The following is an 18,110-nucleotide window of genomic DNA, read 5'->3' as shown; positions in this document are numbered from 1 at the left end:
ATATGAAAACTCACTCTTTTTTTGTTTTGTTTTTGGATCACTCCTGGTGGTGGTTGGGTCTTACTCCTGGCTCTGCACTCAAAGATCATCCTAATGAGTCTCAGGGGACCATGGGATGCCAGGCATCAAACTTGGGTCAGCCACATGCAAGGCAAGTACACTACCCACTATATCATCTCTCTGGCCTGAAAATTCACTTTTAACTGAATGACATCTGGTTGCACTCTTAAAACGTTTCAAGTTACATGACGTGTATCCAGATGTACCTTCAGAAGCTAATTTACCAAATCATGATAACCTGGGACTATTACAATCATGGCATTTCCACACTTTGGAATTATGGGACATCATTGATGGTCACTGGATGTGGTCATAGAACTTTCCAGAATTAAAGGGAAAGGCATATCAATGGGAATCATGGCAGAACTTCAGACATACCTGAGACCAGCCCCTTCTATGTGAAATGTAAGCCACCATTTTTATTGTTGCTGTTATTATTATTAATATTACTTGGTTTTAGGAACGCTCCATTATTTTCAGCAAGCTAGGAAACAAAAGCACAGAAGGACAATGACCCAAGGCAGGGCTGCACAGAGCATACCAGGGACCTGGGCTGCAGAGCAATCAGCCTACAGAGAAGCTGATTTCAATATACATTGCCTGTCCCCACTCCTAGAGATGGGGGTCCCTGACTCTGTCATCTCATAGATCCCTTCCCACCCCTGCCCACATCCCTTTTGATGCCTAGCCACAGTTATAGTCCACTGGTTTCCTGAGAACATAGAAAGTGTTGTTCTGGATATTTAGGGCTACAGAAAGTAAATGACAATATTTGCCCCTCAGAATCACACTATGACCTTCCTGGAGGGAAATGAGCCAGAATTCTGAATCTTAGACATATGGACAAGGAGACTGAAAGTTTTAGGCTTTGAGACAGAGGGGATGTCAGACTGTTGAGTCTTAGGCTCAGGAATGACACTGAGGTGACACTGAGATCAGAGGTCACTCAGGGCCTCTCTACAGAAGCAAGGAGACCTCCGTAAGTGACAGCATGCAAGACTGGCCGGTGCATCCATTTAGAAGACAGGGAGACTGAGGTCCAGAGAAGCCATCTGACTTGTTCCAGCTGGGCCTATTCCTGAAGGAAAGGCAGTGGAATCAACAGAAGTTAATCAAGAGAGTCCAGATGAGACTGCAGAACCCAGAGCAGTCTAGAGCTTAGCACTATGGAGGCACTGCCTTGCTGTTATCCCTAGGGGCATTTGTAAAGAAAGGATCACCACAGAGTGGGGCTTTCCTCCCTCACTCTCAGGGTAGAGAAAAGCCAGCAGCAGAACAGGGATGCAACTGAGAGGACGATTTGTGAGTCTGGTTTGGTGAATCCTTTGCTCTGACCTGCTCTTCTAGCCTGGAGCCCAGGGAACCAGGGGAACTTTATGCCTTCTGATGATCCCTATTTGTACCCCCAAATCATAGAGATGGCTCTTATATGGCCTCTGCTGTTCATGGAAGTTGTTGGGGAGCTTGCTGTGAGAACACCAGTGTAAAGGCGGTCACAATGAGCAGTCAGGGAGCTCTGGGACTCCAGAGGGCAGCCACCTCTTGCCATAGGAGAATTCCTTGTCTGTGACTAGCCATGGCAGATCCAAGTGGGACTCATCCAGAGAAGACAGTTCCCTGGGGGAGCATCTTGCTGCTTAAGATAAAATTGACCACAGGAATAGCTGGCTGAATTAGGGCTGCCCATGAGCAGAAGAGAGGCACCAGGAAGGGGTGAGAGTTGAAACTGGAGTCAGCCAGATTCTGCCATCAACAGTTTGGATTCCTTTGAGCAAGTCATGTCTCCTCTCTAAGCCTCAGTTTCCCCTTCTGTATGATGGACAACTGGATTGGAGCCCACTTGGGTTATTAATATTTTTACTTTATGTGTCACTTCTACTCCTCTTAGGAAAATATTTCCTGGTCTTGTTTGCTTTCCATAAATGCATTTGAAAAAGAAAAGCTTCTAGCACAGTATCTCAAACCCAGTTCTCCTAAGCCAGTGACCAGAATAAAGGCATATAGCCCTGGTCACACCCTTGTGCTGCCCAACACCCTCTATCACATGTGGCCTTCTGTTGGCAAAGACAAGATCAAAACTGCAGAGGGTCTGGATCAGCAGCACCCCTCAGCCTCTCCTCTAGGTGACATATAGAAAGAGAACTTAGAAAGGGGTTGACTTGCTCACCATGGAATCCCCTCGGTGGCTCCCACCCTTCCCTTTCTGGGACCCTGGGTAGAACCCCCAACCCTTCAGTTCTGCCAGGCCTTTCTTTGGTTCTGATTCTGCTTCTACTCTGCATGTGTTTTAGCCCATGTCCTCAGAGCCCTGGCCTAAAGGTGACAGACACAGGCAGAGGAGCTTTGAATGCCCCCAAGCAGGCGTCCCTGCGGGGTCTCTCCTCCAGAGGACAGACACGCGGACAGAGAGCTGGACACACAGGCAGGGACAGCAGAGTGAGCGCAGGCCCCGTCCACCCCTGACACTCCCTCAGCAGTGATTGCCCGAGCACCCACGAGCCAACGTGTGGCCCAGAGCACCTGGGAGCCCCGAAAACCAGGTGATGACACCCAGTGTCAGAGCTGCCTGGACAGTGGCCTCGTTGACACACGGAACCCCAATGTCCACCCAGGGCCAATGGGGCCTACAAGCTTATTCTCCATTCCTAGAGCCCTTGGTATATAGTGTCCACTGTGCCACAGTTAGAGGAAATCGAGATGTTACCCACCCCATCCTCACGGCATCTTCCTCTTCTGTGTCTCCTGAGCCGCCCGGGGCCCCGCCGTCACCCTGCTGCGCCACGGGGCAGGACACGCACGGACGCACGAGAGCAGACAACAGGCAGCCCAGAGAGAAGGGATTGCTCACGGTTTTCAAAATAGAATCGATGGAAGTCCAGGCCCTCCACCAGGTTCCCCAGGGCCTCAGGTTCAAAAGCCGTCATTCCAGGGTCACACATCTTCCTGAGGAGAGGAAGCCAGAGGAGAGGGGCCCTGAGCAGGTTTGCCCTCTGATCCCCAGATCCTGCGTGCCAGAAGGCAGAGTCTGTAAATGGGGCTGGCTTCCTCCACCTTGGAGCGCAGGGTTTGGACAGGAAAGCCCTGGAACAAGACCAGTGGGGCCTCACCAGCATCTGTGGCAGCCGCTTGGAGCAACCGCCTGGTCAGGAGACCCCAGAAGGTGGCGCTCTCGCCCAGAACCTGAAGGGAGGTGCTTGATCCTGTGCTGTTTACACAAACAGGTTGTGGTGCAGAGCTCTCCCTGACATGTCTTCCTGCAGGCTGGGGTCCCTTTCCCATCACATCAGACACACTATGCGCACCAAGCAAGTCTTTCCTGGAGAGGTCTCACGCTGCTCATTTAAACACAGCTGTCACTGTCTGTAGGATCCTAGTTGCAAACCTGCTTCCCCTTTTACAAGTAGCCTCGGTTTTGCTTTGGGGGAAGCACAGATCGGGCCTACCCAGATCTGACACCTGGCAGCTGAGTGAGGCAAGGGGAAACCTGCCACCCCCTCTCCTGGGTCTCCAAGATATTCTCTGGCACCATTTGGGCCTTGGGATAATGGTAATGAAGCCAGGGACAGGAAGTGCCCCGGACAACAAAGACCCCAAACAGGTAAGGACTGGAGGTAGAGGACAGTGTTCTGTGAGCCTATGTGGGGCGCTGTGGCCTGCGCAAGGCATCTCTCTCCACCCTGTCCTGTCTCTCCCATCTCTGGGACTCTACTCAGAACCTCAGGATTCCCAGCTACTCAGACAGGGGCTGGCCATGATTAGACATCTGGAGTTGACATCTGAACTAGGGAATCCATGAAGGCCACTGTGCATAGGGTTCCCTTTGAGCCTCAGAGTCCTCTCTGTGTACAGGGCAAAAGCTGTTAGGAAGGCTTGCCCTGCTACTCAGTACTGAGTCTGGAGGTCTCAGCCAACGTCAAAAACCAGAGTCTGCCACAGGTTTAGACTATTGCAGGACATGACATGATCCGGCACCCACAGGGGCCTTTGAGATAGTAGATATGCTCTTCTTTCCCTCTTCCCATGGCTGGACCCTTGCAGCAGCATTCTGGGCTCTCTGTGAGAGATTTAATTGGGATGGGATCCCAAACAGTGATTGGGCCCTGTGCAGCCAGAACTTGCCCTGGTCACCTTGTCAGTATTTCGGGGCTTCCAGGACCATACCAGAAATATCAGATGCCTCCAGAAATGCACCTGGTGATGTTCAGGGGTCTATGTGATGCCAGAGACAGAACCTGGGTCTGGGCCATACCAGGTATGTGCTCTAATTGCCATATTATCACTTGACCCCTGATAGGTTTAAGTTTTTCTAAGGTTGGCCGCCAAGACTCATTCTACAGCACACACATTTGATGCCATACTCAGGTGAGCACGTGCCAGCCCTTGTGCCATCACAAACACACAAACACACAGACAAGTGTTGCACAGGTGGATAGGGGCTCCAGGCTCATATCTTCCAGGGTGCCCCTACCCCCACCTCAGAGCTGCTTGCTGCTGCCACTGCCAGCATCACAATCCCTGCCATTGCTGGCCTGCTAAGTCCTAGAGATAAAACTTAAGCTTCTGAGCACAGTGGATACCAACAGGCTGCCAGGGAGCAAACCCCAGTCACCTTATTTCCACTTTGCCTTAGCCCAGCAAGGCTCAAACTGCCTTAGTTGGCAGCTTCAGTCAGAGAGAGAGCTCAGATTCAGACCTTGTCAGCCCTGAGGCAAATATGAACTTCTCAGCCAGAAGATGCTGAGGGGTCAAAAGTCAAGGTCTTGGTGCTGAGGCCTGCCTTCAGGGTCAAACCAGGGAGGTTCAGTAACCATTAGGAGGTGCTGCAGGCTTAACTTTTGCCTCCAGGTTCCCTCCAAGGGCTTCTTCAGTAGCATGATGACTTTCTAGGTCCATTTTTATGTTGATTTGGGACATTTTGCCTATGTCCTCCCAACCCTGCTCTCTGGGAAACAGGGACCTGCACTGCAGGGAGACCAACCCCTCTTTTCTGGGATGGATGCAAAGGAGCCTTGTCTGTATGAGGAGGAGAGGAAGAAGAGGAAAAAGGAAAGGACTGTGGCATTCAGAAGTGTTTGGAACAGAAGCTACATCAGAGCATCAAGTTCAAATGCTAAACAGAGACTGGAGGTCCATTTGATTCACAGCACATGCAGCAGGAAAGCAGGGGTGCTCTGAGCCAGCAGCCCCAAAGTCATCCCTGAGCAGCCAGCCAGGCAGGACATGCAGCGTGGGCCCAGCCGACTCACGTGTAAGACTCAAAGTCTCCATTGCTTATGGCTTCGATCAGCTGCTCTGTCACTTTTATAATTTCCTGCTTCCGCACTGTAAGGCAGGAACAAAGAAGAACAGTGGTGATAGTGAGGAGGTGGCAGCCTGGTCCCAAGTCCTAGCCAAGAGCCGGGCCCTGGCTGCACCCCTGTCCACAACCAGGAGCCTCTGCACCCACACCTCAATCCTGGCAGGAATGTGTCACTTCCCTCATTTCATGAAGGAAAAAATGGAGGCCCAGAAGTTGGTAACCTCCCATAACCATGGAGGCAGGTGGGCACAGCATATCGGGCAGCCCTTTGTCTTTTCAGAGGTCCCTTGATGGTGTTCTTACTATGGCCTGACACTTCCTTTTCACCTCTACTATCAACCCTGAGCATGAACCTGGGGCTCCCCTTTGACTCAAACTGGAACCACTGAGACTTTCTCCTCCCTGGTCTGACAGGCTCCTCACTGCTGTGTGGGGTTTGCAAGTGTCAGGCACTAAGCTGGATAGAATTTTCGAAGTATAGTGAAACCCAGTTTCCAGAACCTCACCTCCCCATTCACCACCACTGAACACCATGGTCCATGGCCTTCCTGAGAGTGCTGTATATCAGTTTCACTAGCCATAGGTGAATGAGATGCAGCTTCCCCATCTCTAAAATGGACCCAACACTACCTCCTGTATTCAGTGGTTAATGTCTAGGAAAAAGCCTGACTCAGACCAGACTAATTCCATTTAAGTGCCTGCCTGGTCCTGCCAGCACTGTGCCCTAGTATGTCAGGCCGAGGGGGTGGGAGCTATTTGCTCCAGGTGAGCAAGATGACATTACCGAGCTTTCAGTCCAGAGCCTGGTGTATGCTCCAGAGAGTCCACTTCCTGTTCCCCACAGTGGCCCCACACAACAGCAAGAGTGAGGTGAAGAGCTCTGCCTACCTGCCTGCCCAGTGAGGACCACATCTAAACATGCCTCTGGTTCTGGGCCTACCTGCCAGCAGCCTTGCTGGGGGCAGAGGAGTCCAGTTACCAGCCTGTAGAAGGTGGTTGTGGAGGGGAAGGATCACATCCACTCCTATCCTTCTAACACACAGTTGTGCCCATCTACTTGCCTTGCACAGGGCATACTGCAAACCCAGAGGACACATACCCAAGAGAATCAGGTGGGAAGGGCGGTATCAGCCTCCTGACCAAACTTTTTGGGAAAGTTTGAGATCATGAGGGACTGTGATTTGCCTAAGATCATGGTAAATTTAGTACCAGCTCAAGGCCTAGGGGGCCAGAGTGATAGATAGTACAGTGGAAAGATCAGGGTTCAATCCCCAACATCCCATATATCCCCTGAGCACCATTAGGAGTGATCCCTGTACACTGTCAGTAGAGATTCCTGAGCACAGAGCTAGGAGTAAGCCCTGAGCACTGTTGGGTATTGTCCCTTTCCAAAATAAACAAAAATCAGCCCAAAGCCTACAAGACATTGGCAACAACATGCTACTGCTGCATCTGGGCTCTAACCGTACTCAGATCAGTTCATGGACAGGATATATGTGCCAGTAGTTGCTGGACCCCTGCAGCCTGGCCCCCAGAGTCACTGCTGCAAAAGGTTGTGTGGATTAGACATTGGATGGGGGGGGGTGTCCCATGGAATCAAGGAGACTTGTAAGGTCTCTTCTTAGTGCAACTAAAACCTAGAGTCAGTGGTCCACTCCCCACCAAGCTCTGAGCAGTGTTCTGGGACCCATGGGACCCACATAGTCCATGAAACACATGGCCTTAGAGATTGGACGAGGACCCCCTTTGCCCTGTGCCCTGGTGACTGTTATCCTTTGAGGCTCAGGAATCTAATCTGCCTCACTGGAAGCTGAGGCAAGATGGAAGGCCTTCCCCAGCAGAACAGACCCATTCCAACTGCTCCACTGAGTGTCAGCTTCAAATGCAGTCCCTGCCTCCACAGCTGTGGAGACTCTGTACCCAATAGGGTTCAAAGGTCTTTCCAGGGGCTGGAGTGATGAAACAGCAGGTGGAGCACTTGCTTTTAACTCTGTCAGCCCAAATTGGATTCCTGAGCACCCTGAGGGATTTCTGAGCATTGATCCAGGAGTAAGCCCTGAGTGCTGCTGGGTATATCCATAAAATAAAATAAAATAAAAAATAAAATAAAATAAATAAAATAATAAAACTAACTAAATAAATAAAATATAATAAATAAAATAATGGTCTTTCCAGCTGCCTTGGACACAGCCTCTGCTGCTTGCCTTGCTCCTCAGCCCTTTTCTCAGCAGTAGCAGCCAAGTGTCAAAGGCCTGGACAACGGTCTCCTATTAACAAATGTGAGTCCTTGGGCAAAGGAAGATCCTTGCTCCAGTCTCTCCACAGTACTTACTTACCACATTTGGCGATTCTGGGGATGAAGTGAGTTCCACCTCTCTCAACACTCTCTCTCTCTCTCTCTCTCTCTCTCTCTCTCTCTCTCTCTCTCTCTCTCTCTCACACACACACACACACACACACACACACACACACACGCCTCACTAAAGTAGGAGTCAGCTGGTACCAAAGCCCTTCATGACCACCAGGGCAAGAGAAAGACTGAGCTAGTGAGCAGTGATCACGGGCCTCCCACATAGCTATAGGAGGGTCCTCGACCAGTTAGAACCTTCTCAGGGGCATCCGGTTTCCAGGACTGCCTCAATCCCTGGCAATAGCAGATCCCTGCAGCCCCCTGTTAAGCTCTCTTCTCCCTATAGGGCTCCCCCTCTCCTGCCCCACTCCTGGGCTACACAGTCTGCTCCATCATCTCCCCTCCTTGGGGGATCCACTCTGCATGGATCCTTGAGCTGACCTTGAGAGGGGCAGCACTGCCCCTTCCCCAGAGGTGGGCACCAGACCTTCAGCAGAGCAACCTGAGATGGCACCTCACAGGCCTGTGCCAGAGAATGGCCCAGTTGGCAATCATTGGCAGTTCTCTGGGACCAAAGATCTGAGGTCTGGGGCTCCTACATCTGGAGAAACTCACTCTGACTCTGGGTCCCTCTAATTCCCTTAGCAGCACCTGGAGTGTCCACCAAATACTGCATTTCTCATCTTTCAGGTGTTCACTCAAATGGGCTCCCCTGGAGGTGGCAGAGCTGGACTCCCCCACAAACTCACACAACATACCAAGGACAAGATGGGATTGACATTTCTAACTGGTATTTTCCAGAAAATTGCAACCACCCTGCCCTTCTGTACCCATCCCATAACTACTCTTTTGGATGAAGAAAAATTAATTTTTCATGAAACTGAGCAGAAGGGGGTAGTGGTTTGAGGAGAAAGCAGTGGAGATACATGAAGTTGGATGTAGCTTAGGGGGAGAATGACTGGTGCTTTCCTCTGAAGGGCCTCTGAAATATTCATGTCCCGTTCCTTGCTCAAGGGAAATGTTCCCTGGATGATGACATTTCTAATTAACTTTAATGTTCGGTCAGAATCTACCCCACCCGCTGTTATTCTCACTTAGTCAGAGACTTAACAAATTAACACCTTAAAATGGTTCTTTGGAAACTTTCTTAGAGGACTGCATAAGTCAGGGGTGCTCGAGGGGGTAGACAAAGATTCATTTCTCCTGTCAAACATAGGAGGTACTCCGGCTGAGCCAGTAGCTCTGCCAGATGTGCCTTCTACATTGGGGAAACTGAGGCAAAGTACAGGGTTAATAGCCCAGAGGCACCTTTCTTCCTGGCTGGATGCCCCAGTCCCCTCTAAACAGGGATTAAAATGTGTCTCTTCTGCTCTCCAAGGCCAAGGAGCCATCACAATAATAGGTCCTCACCCAGCCAGTAGAGGCCCCTCTTGGCTCATAGTCAACGGTAAAAGTGCATCTATAGTGCACTTGAGCCCAGTTCTCTGTTTAACAGATAATATTTTCTGGGAAAGAATCTGAGTAAAAACTGATGCTTCAAGAAAATGTTGGTTGACTTTCTGCTATTTGGTCTCTAGATCCACATGGGGGAAAAAAAGAAGTTAAGATTTATTAAACAATCACCAGAGCCAGAGAGGCAGTAGGTTGGCACACATATTTGGAGCAAGCAAAAGGCCTGGATTTGATCCCTGGAACAGAAAATGATCTCCTGGGCACTACCAGGATTCACTTTTGAGTACCAAGTCAAGAGTGAGCACTGAGCACTGCCAAGCATGGCTTTAAAACTAAAACTAAGAACAAAAAAATGATCAAGTGATTAAACAGTGTCATTGTTTCCTACACAGTCTCCATCAGCACAGCAGTTCTCTGAGATGGCTACTATCAGTAACAGCTTTCCACAGTTATGAAGACTGGAGCTAAGAGAGATCGAATAAGTTGTCCAAGGTCACATAGGAAATAGACTTCAGTAAAGAAGTTCAGAGCCAGTTCATCTCCACAGACCCTGTCTGTTATGAGACCAGGATTATAAGGCCAACTCCTAACTCCTACCATTGAGATGGGAAACCTTAAATATGAATAAAATTACATTTCAGACCCAAGACTGAGAATCCACAGGCTAGAAATTGGATGAGGAATAATATTGAGGGTCTGAGAGTACAGGTTTGGCCCTAAGAGGACTTCAGGTTCTGTTTTCCATTTTCCATGCTATCTCCAGTGCCTTCAAGGATGGATCTCTGATCTACCCTGCTTTGAGGCTAGAAGAAACACAACCCACGGGAGGCTCAGGAGGGCCACACACAGGGCAGACAACTGCCAGGGCACTCCAGAAGTCAGGCCATATTGGTGTCTAGAGTCTCAACACTTTCTGAAGGCCTGACTTGTGGACATAGTACAATGGGTAAGGCACATGCCTTTTATGGCAGATTTCAATGTCAAACACTGACTATGATTCCTAGAGTTCATTAGGAGTGATTCCTGAGTGCTGAGCCAGGAGTAAGCACTGAGCACCATCAGATGTGATCCCAAAATATAAATAATTAAAGCCTGATTTGTAATAATTAAGAAATGTGGAGGCCAGAGCGGTGGCGCAGCGGTAGGTAGGGCGTTTGCCTTGTACATGGCTGACCTAGGACAGACCACGGTTCAATTACCCCGCGTCCGATATAGTCCCCCAAGCCAGGAGCAATTTCTGAGTACATAGCCAGGAGTAACCCCTGAGTGTCACTGGGTGTGGCCCAAAACCCAAAAATATATATGTAAAGAAATGTGTATTGGACAATGAAGTGCTCTTTGCTCTATCACTGTATTCCAAATTATCTAAACTCCTGAAGTGACTATTGCAGTGAGCACAGCTGCCTTCTGCCTGGGTCAGCTTCTGGCTATCAGAGCCTCCAGGGGTATCTCAGGCACAGGGAGGGGAGCAGACTGAGGAGATCTGTGCCCAGGATCAGCTTGTCCTGGGGAAAACAGGGGGGCAGTTTAGTTTAAAGACAGAACAACAGCTTCACTGACTCATTGCAGCAATGAGGACCTCTGAGCAAAAGTCAGTGCTACTCATGTGTAACCCCAGGACCTTGAGCATGACCCCATGCTGCAAACCTTGCTGCCTAGGGTTTACTCCCTGACTCTACCCAGAGCAGGGTCCTCACACCCATAGCTCAGGAAGCACTTAGAGGTCACCAAGAAGGCCCCCAACTATCACTGTTTCTCCCTCTCTGCACTCAGACACCAACTTTGCAGGACTTAGGGTTGCCAGCAGGTGTACAAGTGCCCACCCAGCTGCACAATTGCAGAATATCAAGGTGGCAATCAATGCCCCCTCTCCAGAGCTGGGCACCAGACCTCCAGTAGTGCAGCCTGGAATGGCATTTGCAGTCACCCTCCTCACTGTTCTCTGGGACTAAAGATCCGGGGTCTTGGGCTCCTATATCTGGGTTCCTCCCATTCCCTCAGCAACACCTTGGAGTGTCCAGCAAGGATCAAACCCTGCATTTCTCATCTTCCAGGTGTTCAGCCCAATGGGGCTTCCCTTGAGATGGCAGAGCTGGCCTCCAAAGAGGATTTTATACCATCCCCCACAAGCTAGCACAGCTTGTCAAGATTGAAATAGGATAGGATGGGCAGCTTGGGTCCCGGTATTCTGGATGGGACTTCTTATTTATCCCAGGGCCTTTGAGGTGGCCATACTGATAGGATTCTCAAGCTATGTTTGCTACTTCTACTGGGTTTGGAGATTTCTGCCTTCCCGTCCTTTAATGGTTTAAAAATCTTGAATCAAAAAATGGAGGTGTAGGGAGGACAAATTGGTGATGGGAATCCCCCCTGATTTTATGTAAATATGTACCTAAAATGTTATTGTCAACAATATGTAAGACACTATGATCAAAATAAAAATGATATATATTAAAAAAAATCTTGAATCATTCAAGATTCATTTCTAAAAAAAATTTCGAAATAGAAATCATCCTCTGTTTATGACTTGAATCTGTTAAATTCATCCTTCCAAGATATCTTGAAATGAATCACCTCTAAAATAAGTAAACTAGGTTCAGAGAGAGTACTGGAGACAAGGCTTACATATGGATGACCCCATTTGAACCCTGGCACCCCTCATAGAGTCCCCCAAGCACCACCAGTGGTCACCCTTGAACACAGAGCCAAGAATAACTCTTGAGCACCCCCAGGTATAGCCTTCTAACCCAAAATATAAAATAAGAGAAGGAAAGACCACCTCTGACTGAGGGCCCCACACAGGAGGCTGTGAGGGCAGGACCTGTCTTGGCAAAGAGATGTGTTCAGTGTGGGGAAGACTCATGCTGAGAGGCCTGTGAGATGATTCCCCCTACCTTTGGTGTCTTCATCCTCGATGGTAGTGTTGGTGCTCTCTGAAGATTCCTGCCAAAGAGAACACAGGAGAGCTGAGGATTGCAGGGCCAGCAGTATGGGTGGCGGCCAGTTGGGGCCTGCCCTGGCGGCCTGGTGCATGGCCTGGTTTCTGGAAGCCCCAGCTCTGCTGTCCAGGTGCTGCATTGAAAATTCTGTCAGAATTTTGAGCCTAAGGAGGGGACAGGTCAAGGGGTTGGTGAGAAGGAATTCTTGCAAGGAGAACCCTGGCTTTTCTGGAAGGGTGGGGAGAGGGGTACTGGACCTGTCTGCTCAGGGAAGTAGAGAGCAATTGCAGTCACAGAATGCAGAGAGGAAAAGATCAAGAAGGGAGGTGGCCTAGGGATGAAAGAGGGAGGGCTTTGAGGGAGAGAGACCACACAGCTGAGTGAGACAGCAATGAATTAGAAGAAAAAGGCCACCATCAGATCCTAGACAAAGGCAGGGGCTTGTGGCACTCCTGCCACTGGCGAGCCCTAGGTAACCTTGCAAACACTCAAGCGGGGACTTGGAGGCATCCACTCCTCTAGCCACACCAAACCCCTCCCTCACCACAACTGGTGCCAACCAAGGCCTGAGATGAGTTCCAGAGCAGAGGACAGGGAGAAGCTAGGATCCAGGACTGGATGAAGGAGGGAGGCCGTGCCAGGTGTTGGCACTCCTTGGGGCTTTGAAGTTTCAGGTGTCAACAGAGACACGCAAAACAACACACCACACGCGCACACACAACACACATGTTGTCACACGAGGCACACGCTCCAAGCGCGCCCGGAGCACCCGCTCCCCGCCCCGGGTTCCCGGTGCAGTCTGCAGGAGGGAGCAGGAGCAAGGGTTTCAAGGCCCAGCATTTACCGGCGTTTGGGAGACGGCAGACACTCACCATTAACTGAACGCTGGAACTGGACTTTCTTTTCTGGAAAAACAAGGAGAAGAGATGGGACAGGAAAAGACACAGCGTGAAAACGGCAGGGAGCAGAGGAAGAAGGACAGGGAGGACTGCAGGAGAATGAACCTCAGGGTCATCCTCTGGGCAGTAGAGTAAGAGGCTGTGGTGAGGCGCCCAGGCCTCTCTCAGCCTCAAGTCCTGGTGCCCAGTTAAGGCAGCCTGGGGCTGAGTGATGTGGACACTAAGTTCCAGGCCAGCTCTGCGGTGCCAGCTGCCTGAAACTTCCAGAACACAGCACTCTTCGGGAACAGAGGGGTGCTTCTATCTGCAGCTGTGATTCTCCTAGACTCTGCAGGCATCTTCTCCGAAGGAACTCACTCCTAACTTGGTGGAGTGTCTGAGTCAGTTGGAAAACTGGTCAAAAATAGGCATAGCCAGGAGTTTGAGAACTAGCACTGGAGTGGTGTCTGGGCATGTCCTTTTAGATTTGTTTTGTTTGGCCACACCTGGTGATGCTCAGAGGTTACTCCTGACTGTATTCAGAGATCACTTCTGGTAGGCTCAGGGGCCCATATGGGATGCCAGAGATCGAACCTACTTTGGGCACACACATGCAAGGCAAATGCCTTCCCTGCTGCACTATCACCCTGGCCCCTGGACCTGTCTATTTATAGCAATATACCCAAGCAACCCCCCAAACAGGGGGGCCGGGCATGAGGACCCTATTCGACAGGGGCCTGTAAAATGCTGTTTTCACTCCCAGCTTCTAGGCTGGTGGTAAGAGAGAAACTGAAAGCAGGAACAGCACAATATAAAGCTAGCCTGGAACTTCAGCCTATTCTAGCTTGGGCTGGTTAGTGTGGGAGGAAGGTAGGCAGGGTTTCCTATTGAGTTTGGAAACAGGGGCAAGAGAGAAAAGAAGAAAATTCAGGTTCTTTCTTTCTCAAATCTGAGCCAAAGTCTTAAAGACTCGCCTTCATAGAAGGTTGCAAGGAGTTGCCCTATGTGAGAAACTAGGGCAGTCATGAACAGAGCTTCACTGAAATCATTCAGCTGAGTTTAGCTCACCATGGTCAGGCTCTTTCCTCTGTCCTGTCCACCTAACTCTCCTCAAACTCAGCCACCTGCTCAGCTCCTAGGGGAGAGGCATGAGTGACTGTGGATGTCCTGGGGCAGTTTTTGTCTAGGAGATGCTGACCATCCCCTGAGGGTCCCAGAGTATATTTCTGGACCTTCTGACTTTGGGCCACTGAGGGCTTCTGCCCAGTGCTCACCACTGAGGCCTCTCAGACACAGCCGCATGACCCACGGGGCACTCTTAGTGCTGTAAATCTCTTAGCACTGTCTCTATCCCTGGCAGAATGGGACTTAGCTAGAGGGGACAGGCCACCCCAACTCAGTGGGCAGCAGAAAACTAGGAAGTCTTTCAGAGGCCGGGAAGTTCCAGGTGGGACATAAAGAAGAAACATAGAGCAAAGACCGCAGCAGAGTCGGACGCACAGTGACGGATGGGACATGTGGAGAGCAGTTAGGACGGCACGGATGGGACACCAACAGTGGTCAGTGAGTGGGCTGGGGGGCCGAGGGGAGAAGGTGAGTAGCCTGTTGAGGCTGGAGTGACTAGAAGGGCACCGATTCCTGGTGAGGGAAAGACTTTCTTGAATGATAAGCAATCACACTAATGAGAAACCCATGCTAAAGGGTGCCAATGAATGTTTTGTTTTGTTTTTAACCATCAGGGGTGCTCAGGGCTTCTGGTTCTATACTCAGGAATTACTTCTGGTATGCTCTGGGGACCATATGGGATGATGGAGATCAAACCTGGTCAGCATGTGCAAAACAAATGCCCTTTCCACTGTACTATCTCTCCTGTCGATGGTGGCACCCATGTTTCATCTACAGGGGCTTTTTGTGTTTTGGGGACACTTGTGGAGCAGGACTCCAAGTTAGGAACAGTGTGCAAATGAGTGTGCTCAAAACTGGGTGATGACAGCACCTGAAAGCCCACGCAGCTCTGCCCTGTCACAGCTCTGTGGTTCAAGAGGCCATTTCTCCCTCCAGTACTGGACCAATATCCTAGCTCTTTTGTTAGGACCCAGGAGAAATAGTGGTTTGTCTCTCGCACAAGGTTGTGGGCAGATGTGTGCCAACAACTGCACAGGCCATGAAATTCAGGACCCTTGGAGGCCCACACACAAACCCACAACTTCTGGGCCTATGGCCTGTGTCCACTCACAACAGGAAGCCGAGTGTAGGCCAGGCAGGGCAGTCAGAATCACCACAGCTTTATGATGTGTGATCGTTACTACATTTCATGAGCCTTCGTCATTCATTGCCCATCTATGCCAGGGCTCTTTTCAGCATGGAAGGACCGCTACCACTCATGGCTGTGTCAACCAGACAGGAAGGCAAACAAAAAGTCTTTTCTAAGTTCTGGCCTTCTCTGCTTCCTCTACACATGGTGGGAAACCCAATAGGGACTTTTGAACAGCAGCAGTTTCTGTTCCCTCACCCATAGAATAAGATGCCAGGCCAAAGTTCTTTCTTCTGCCTGGACACATCTGGTGGTCCTGCCATTTTGAGGCGACTCCCCAAGGTTTGAGAAAATGACTGGGCCTCTGTTCAAGCTTATGGACCCCTTGGCTCGGAGAAATAAAAATTAGCTTTCTCAGCCTAGCACAGTGGGTCATCAAGAATGAGAGCATCAACTTTGGGAACCCCCCACAAGCTCTTTCCAGGTCATTGGCCCTGTCTCTGCTCCCAGGAAAGGAAGTCAACCAGGAATGTCCTCCTTGGAGCATCCCTTCAATCACTTACTCCCAGGTTACCAGATCGCCCAGAGGGACCTGTCCTGTGGAGGGGGGCATGCTGGTTCTCTAGCTATGCCCCCCAAAAGCCTTGAGTGACCAGGCACAGCCCCACAGTGTAGGATGGTTAGGCCCACCAACAGCCTCCATTCCTGACCTGATCTCCCTGAAGTACTGCCCTGAGAGCTGCCAATGGGAGGCCAATGACAATGCCACAATTTTTGCCAGGGTTGGTCCTGTCTGAAGACAGGGCCTTAAGCACATGTACAGACCCCTTCTTTTCCACTAGCCTAACCACAGCCCACAGCATCAGGCTCCACTCTTCAAACCCCCACATTTCTCACAGGGAATCTAGCGCCATTATAGGTGGTGTTCAGAACAGAGAACACCTCAGCTGGTCTGCCCTAGCTGCCCTTTGTCTCACTTTTGAATGGATAAATGGGGTCTGACTCAAACTCAGTTCTGGATTTCATTCAGGATTTGCATGGTAACTTTATAAACCATTGACTTTAGATCTGTGGTAGCCAGATATTTTCTTGAGCAAACTTTGCTTTCAAAAGAAATCAAAGAAACTCAAAAGATTAATGTATAAGCAGACAAGAGAATTGTGCGCCAATCTCAAGAGCTTATATCTCATGCCATGTACACATAGTTTCTTGGTTATTCCTTAGAAAAAGACCCACCCCCAACCCCACTGCTTAGTCACTCTTCAGAGGAAGACTCTTCATTGCTAAATTATTCCTCAGATGAAAGATGCCACCCACTGCTGAATGAAGAAACACAAATGTTGGAGTGTTGAGCTACAGAGGTGTCTGGCTCCCAGTCCACCCAGGTTTTTGACACCAGACTCCAAGATAGCTGAGGCTCTGAGCCACTCAGATTGAAGCATACCTGAGAGGCCCTGAACCTTCTCTCGCTGCTTACCCTTTCAAATCCAGACCCATCCCACCTGATGTACAGCTGCAAGAGCCTCCCTCAACATGTGGGACTGAGATCCAACTGGCTGGTAACCAAACCAATGGCAGCACCAAGTATTCCTCTGACCTCCAGGGTAGGAGCGCTCAGGCTAGAGTTTTTCCTGCCATTCTGTTAGTCTGTTTTTAAAGCTTAGATATCAGGAAGTCAGTCCCTATTCCCCCTAACTTATAAAACAACTCCAGCAGAAAGGAATATAGTCCAGAAGGGACCCAGTCCCAGGCCAGGACAAGCTTAGGCTGCTCCTCAAGCTCACAACAGGGAGTGGAGCTGATTCTATAAATGCTGCTACACGTCACAAAGCCGAGCTAGGGGCTGTTTGCACAACAGCCCACCCCTCTCAGGGTCCAGGCCAGCCCTGCAATCCCAGTAAGGCAGTGCTCTGAGTCTAAAGAAAGGCAGGTCTCAAGAGGAGAACCCAGAGGCGAGCCAGTGGCAGGGAGGAGGAACTGCAGAAAGAAGGGCCAAGCCCCAAGAGTAAAGGGAGAGAGAGGTGGGAAAAGGTTTGGTGGGTTTAAAGGAAATAACTCGGGCATGAGTGCAGGGTAGAGGCTGGCCTGGACTTGGGCAAGATGGAGTTCTCAGCATTGAGCCGAAGGCCTTAAGTCTCAAAGCCATGAAGCAATGTTGCTCACCCTCCAGGCCTCTGTGGACTGAGCTAGGGTGCAGTGGGACAGGAGCTACCAGTCATAGCCAACTGGATTCCTCCCTTGTACCCTTCCCTTGCTCCCCTGCCCTTTCACCCCAGAGAATCACAGGGGTTCTTTTTCTTGGGTCAGCCCCAAACCCAGGCTATTACCCTCTCATTCTCATTTCCCTGGCCCAGATGTTCTCCACAGAACCTGGGGCGAAAGGTCAGGGGACCATAGAGAAGAGCACCACCGAGAGGCCCTGAATCAGGCCTGTGGGCAGTAGCAGGCCCTGGTGGGCTCCTGGGGCCTTACCTTCACACCATCGTTCTTCTTGTTCCCTCCACTCTTGCCCCCTGCAGAGGAGAGAAAGTAGAGGGTTAGGAGCACCAGGCAGGGCACTAGGGCCCACAGAGCCAGGAAGAGCAGCATCTGCAGGCAGCCAAGGGGCCTCCTGCCCCAGCTCCACTGCCCTCCTTGGTGGTGTGGAACAGCTTCTGGCCCTTGGATGGGCTTGGGTTCCCCACTTCTCAGCAAGCTTGAGTGTGAGTAGCTGGCTCCATGGGTGGAGGGAGGTGCCCCAGTGTCTTGGGACGTGGAGTTGCTGTTTCAGTCCAGGGATTCCCTCTGGATCCCAGTCACCTCCCACCCTGAGGCCTGGCTGCCCAGCCGTGGTCTGGACACGCCCTCCTGTCTGCTGCCAGGCTCTAATTTTAGCCCT

At 50.5% G+C, this 18,110-nt stretch overlaps 1 protein-coding gene and 1 long non-coding RNA gene across 4 annotated transcripts in view; both read right to left on the bottom strand.

The window, feature by feature from the left end:
• CAMK2A (calcium/calmodulin dependent protein kinase II alpha) overlaps positions 1-18,110 on the bottom strand; it is a 68,411-nt gene that overhangs the window by 3,878 nt on the left and 46,423 nt on the right. For 2 of the 3 annotated variants that reach the window (XM_049771853.1, XM_049771852.1), the window contains exons 13-16: positions 17,705-17,745; positions 12,056-12,104; positions 5,307-5,382; positions 2,909-3,003 (exon numbers count right to left, since the gene is read on the bottom strand). In XM_049771853.1, coding sequence (XP_049627810.1) covers positions 2,909-3,003; positions 5,307-5,382; positions 12,056-12,104; positions 17,705-17,745 — 261 coding nt within the window. Of the gene's footprint in view, positions 1-2,908; positions 3,004-5,306; positions 5,383-12,055; positions 12,105-12,972; positions 13,006-17,704; positions 17,746-18,110 lie in introns of all 3 variants that reach the window. The other variant, XM_049771851.1, reaches the window with a different exon arrangement.
• On the bottom strand, positions 453-2,879 carry LOC126006495 (uncharacterized). Its single transcript, XR_007494854.1, has 2 exons — positions 2,769-2,879; positions 453-544 (listed from the first exon to the last, which is right to left on the bottom strand). It is a non-coding gene; the product is annotated as an uncharacterized LOC126006495 (long non-coding RNA).

Source organism: Suncus etruscus, chromosome 4, assembly GCF_024139225.1.
Source record: "Suncus etruscus isolate mSunEtr1 chromosome 4, mSunEtr1.pri.cur, whole genome shotgun sequence".
Lineage (NCBI taxonomy): Eukaryota > Metazoa > Chordata > Mammalia > Eulipotyphla > Soricidae > Suncus > Suncus etruscus.
The sequence above is the reverse complement of the archived record's forward strand: the minus strand, read 5'-3'. Positions and strand labels throughout refer to the sequence as shown.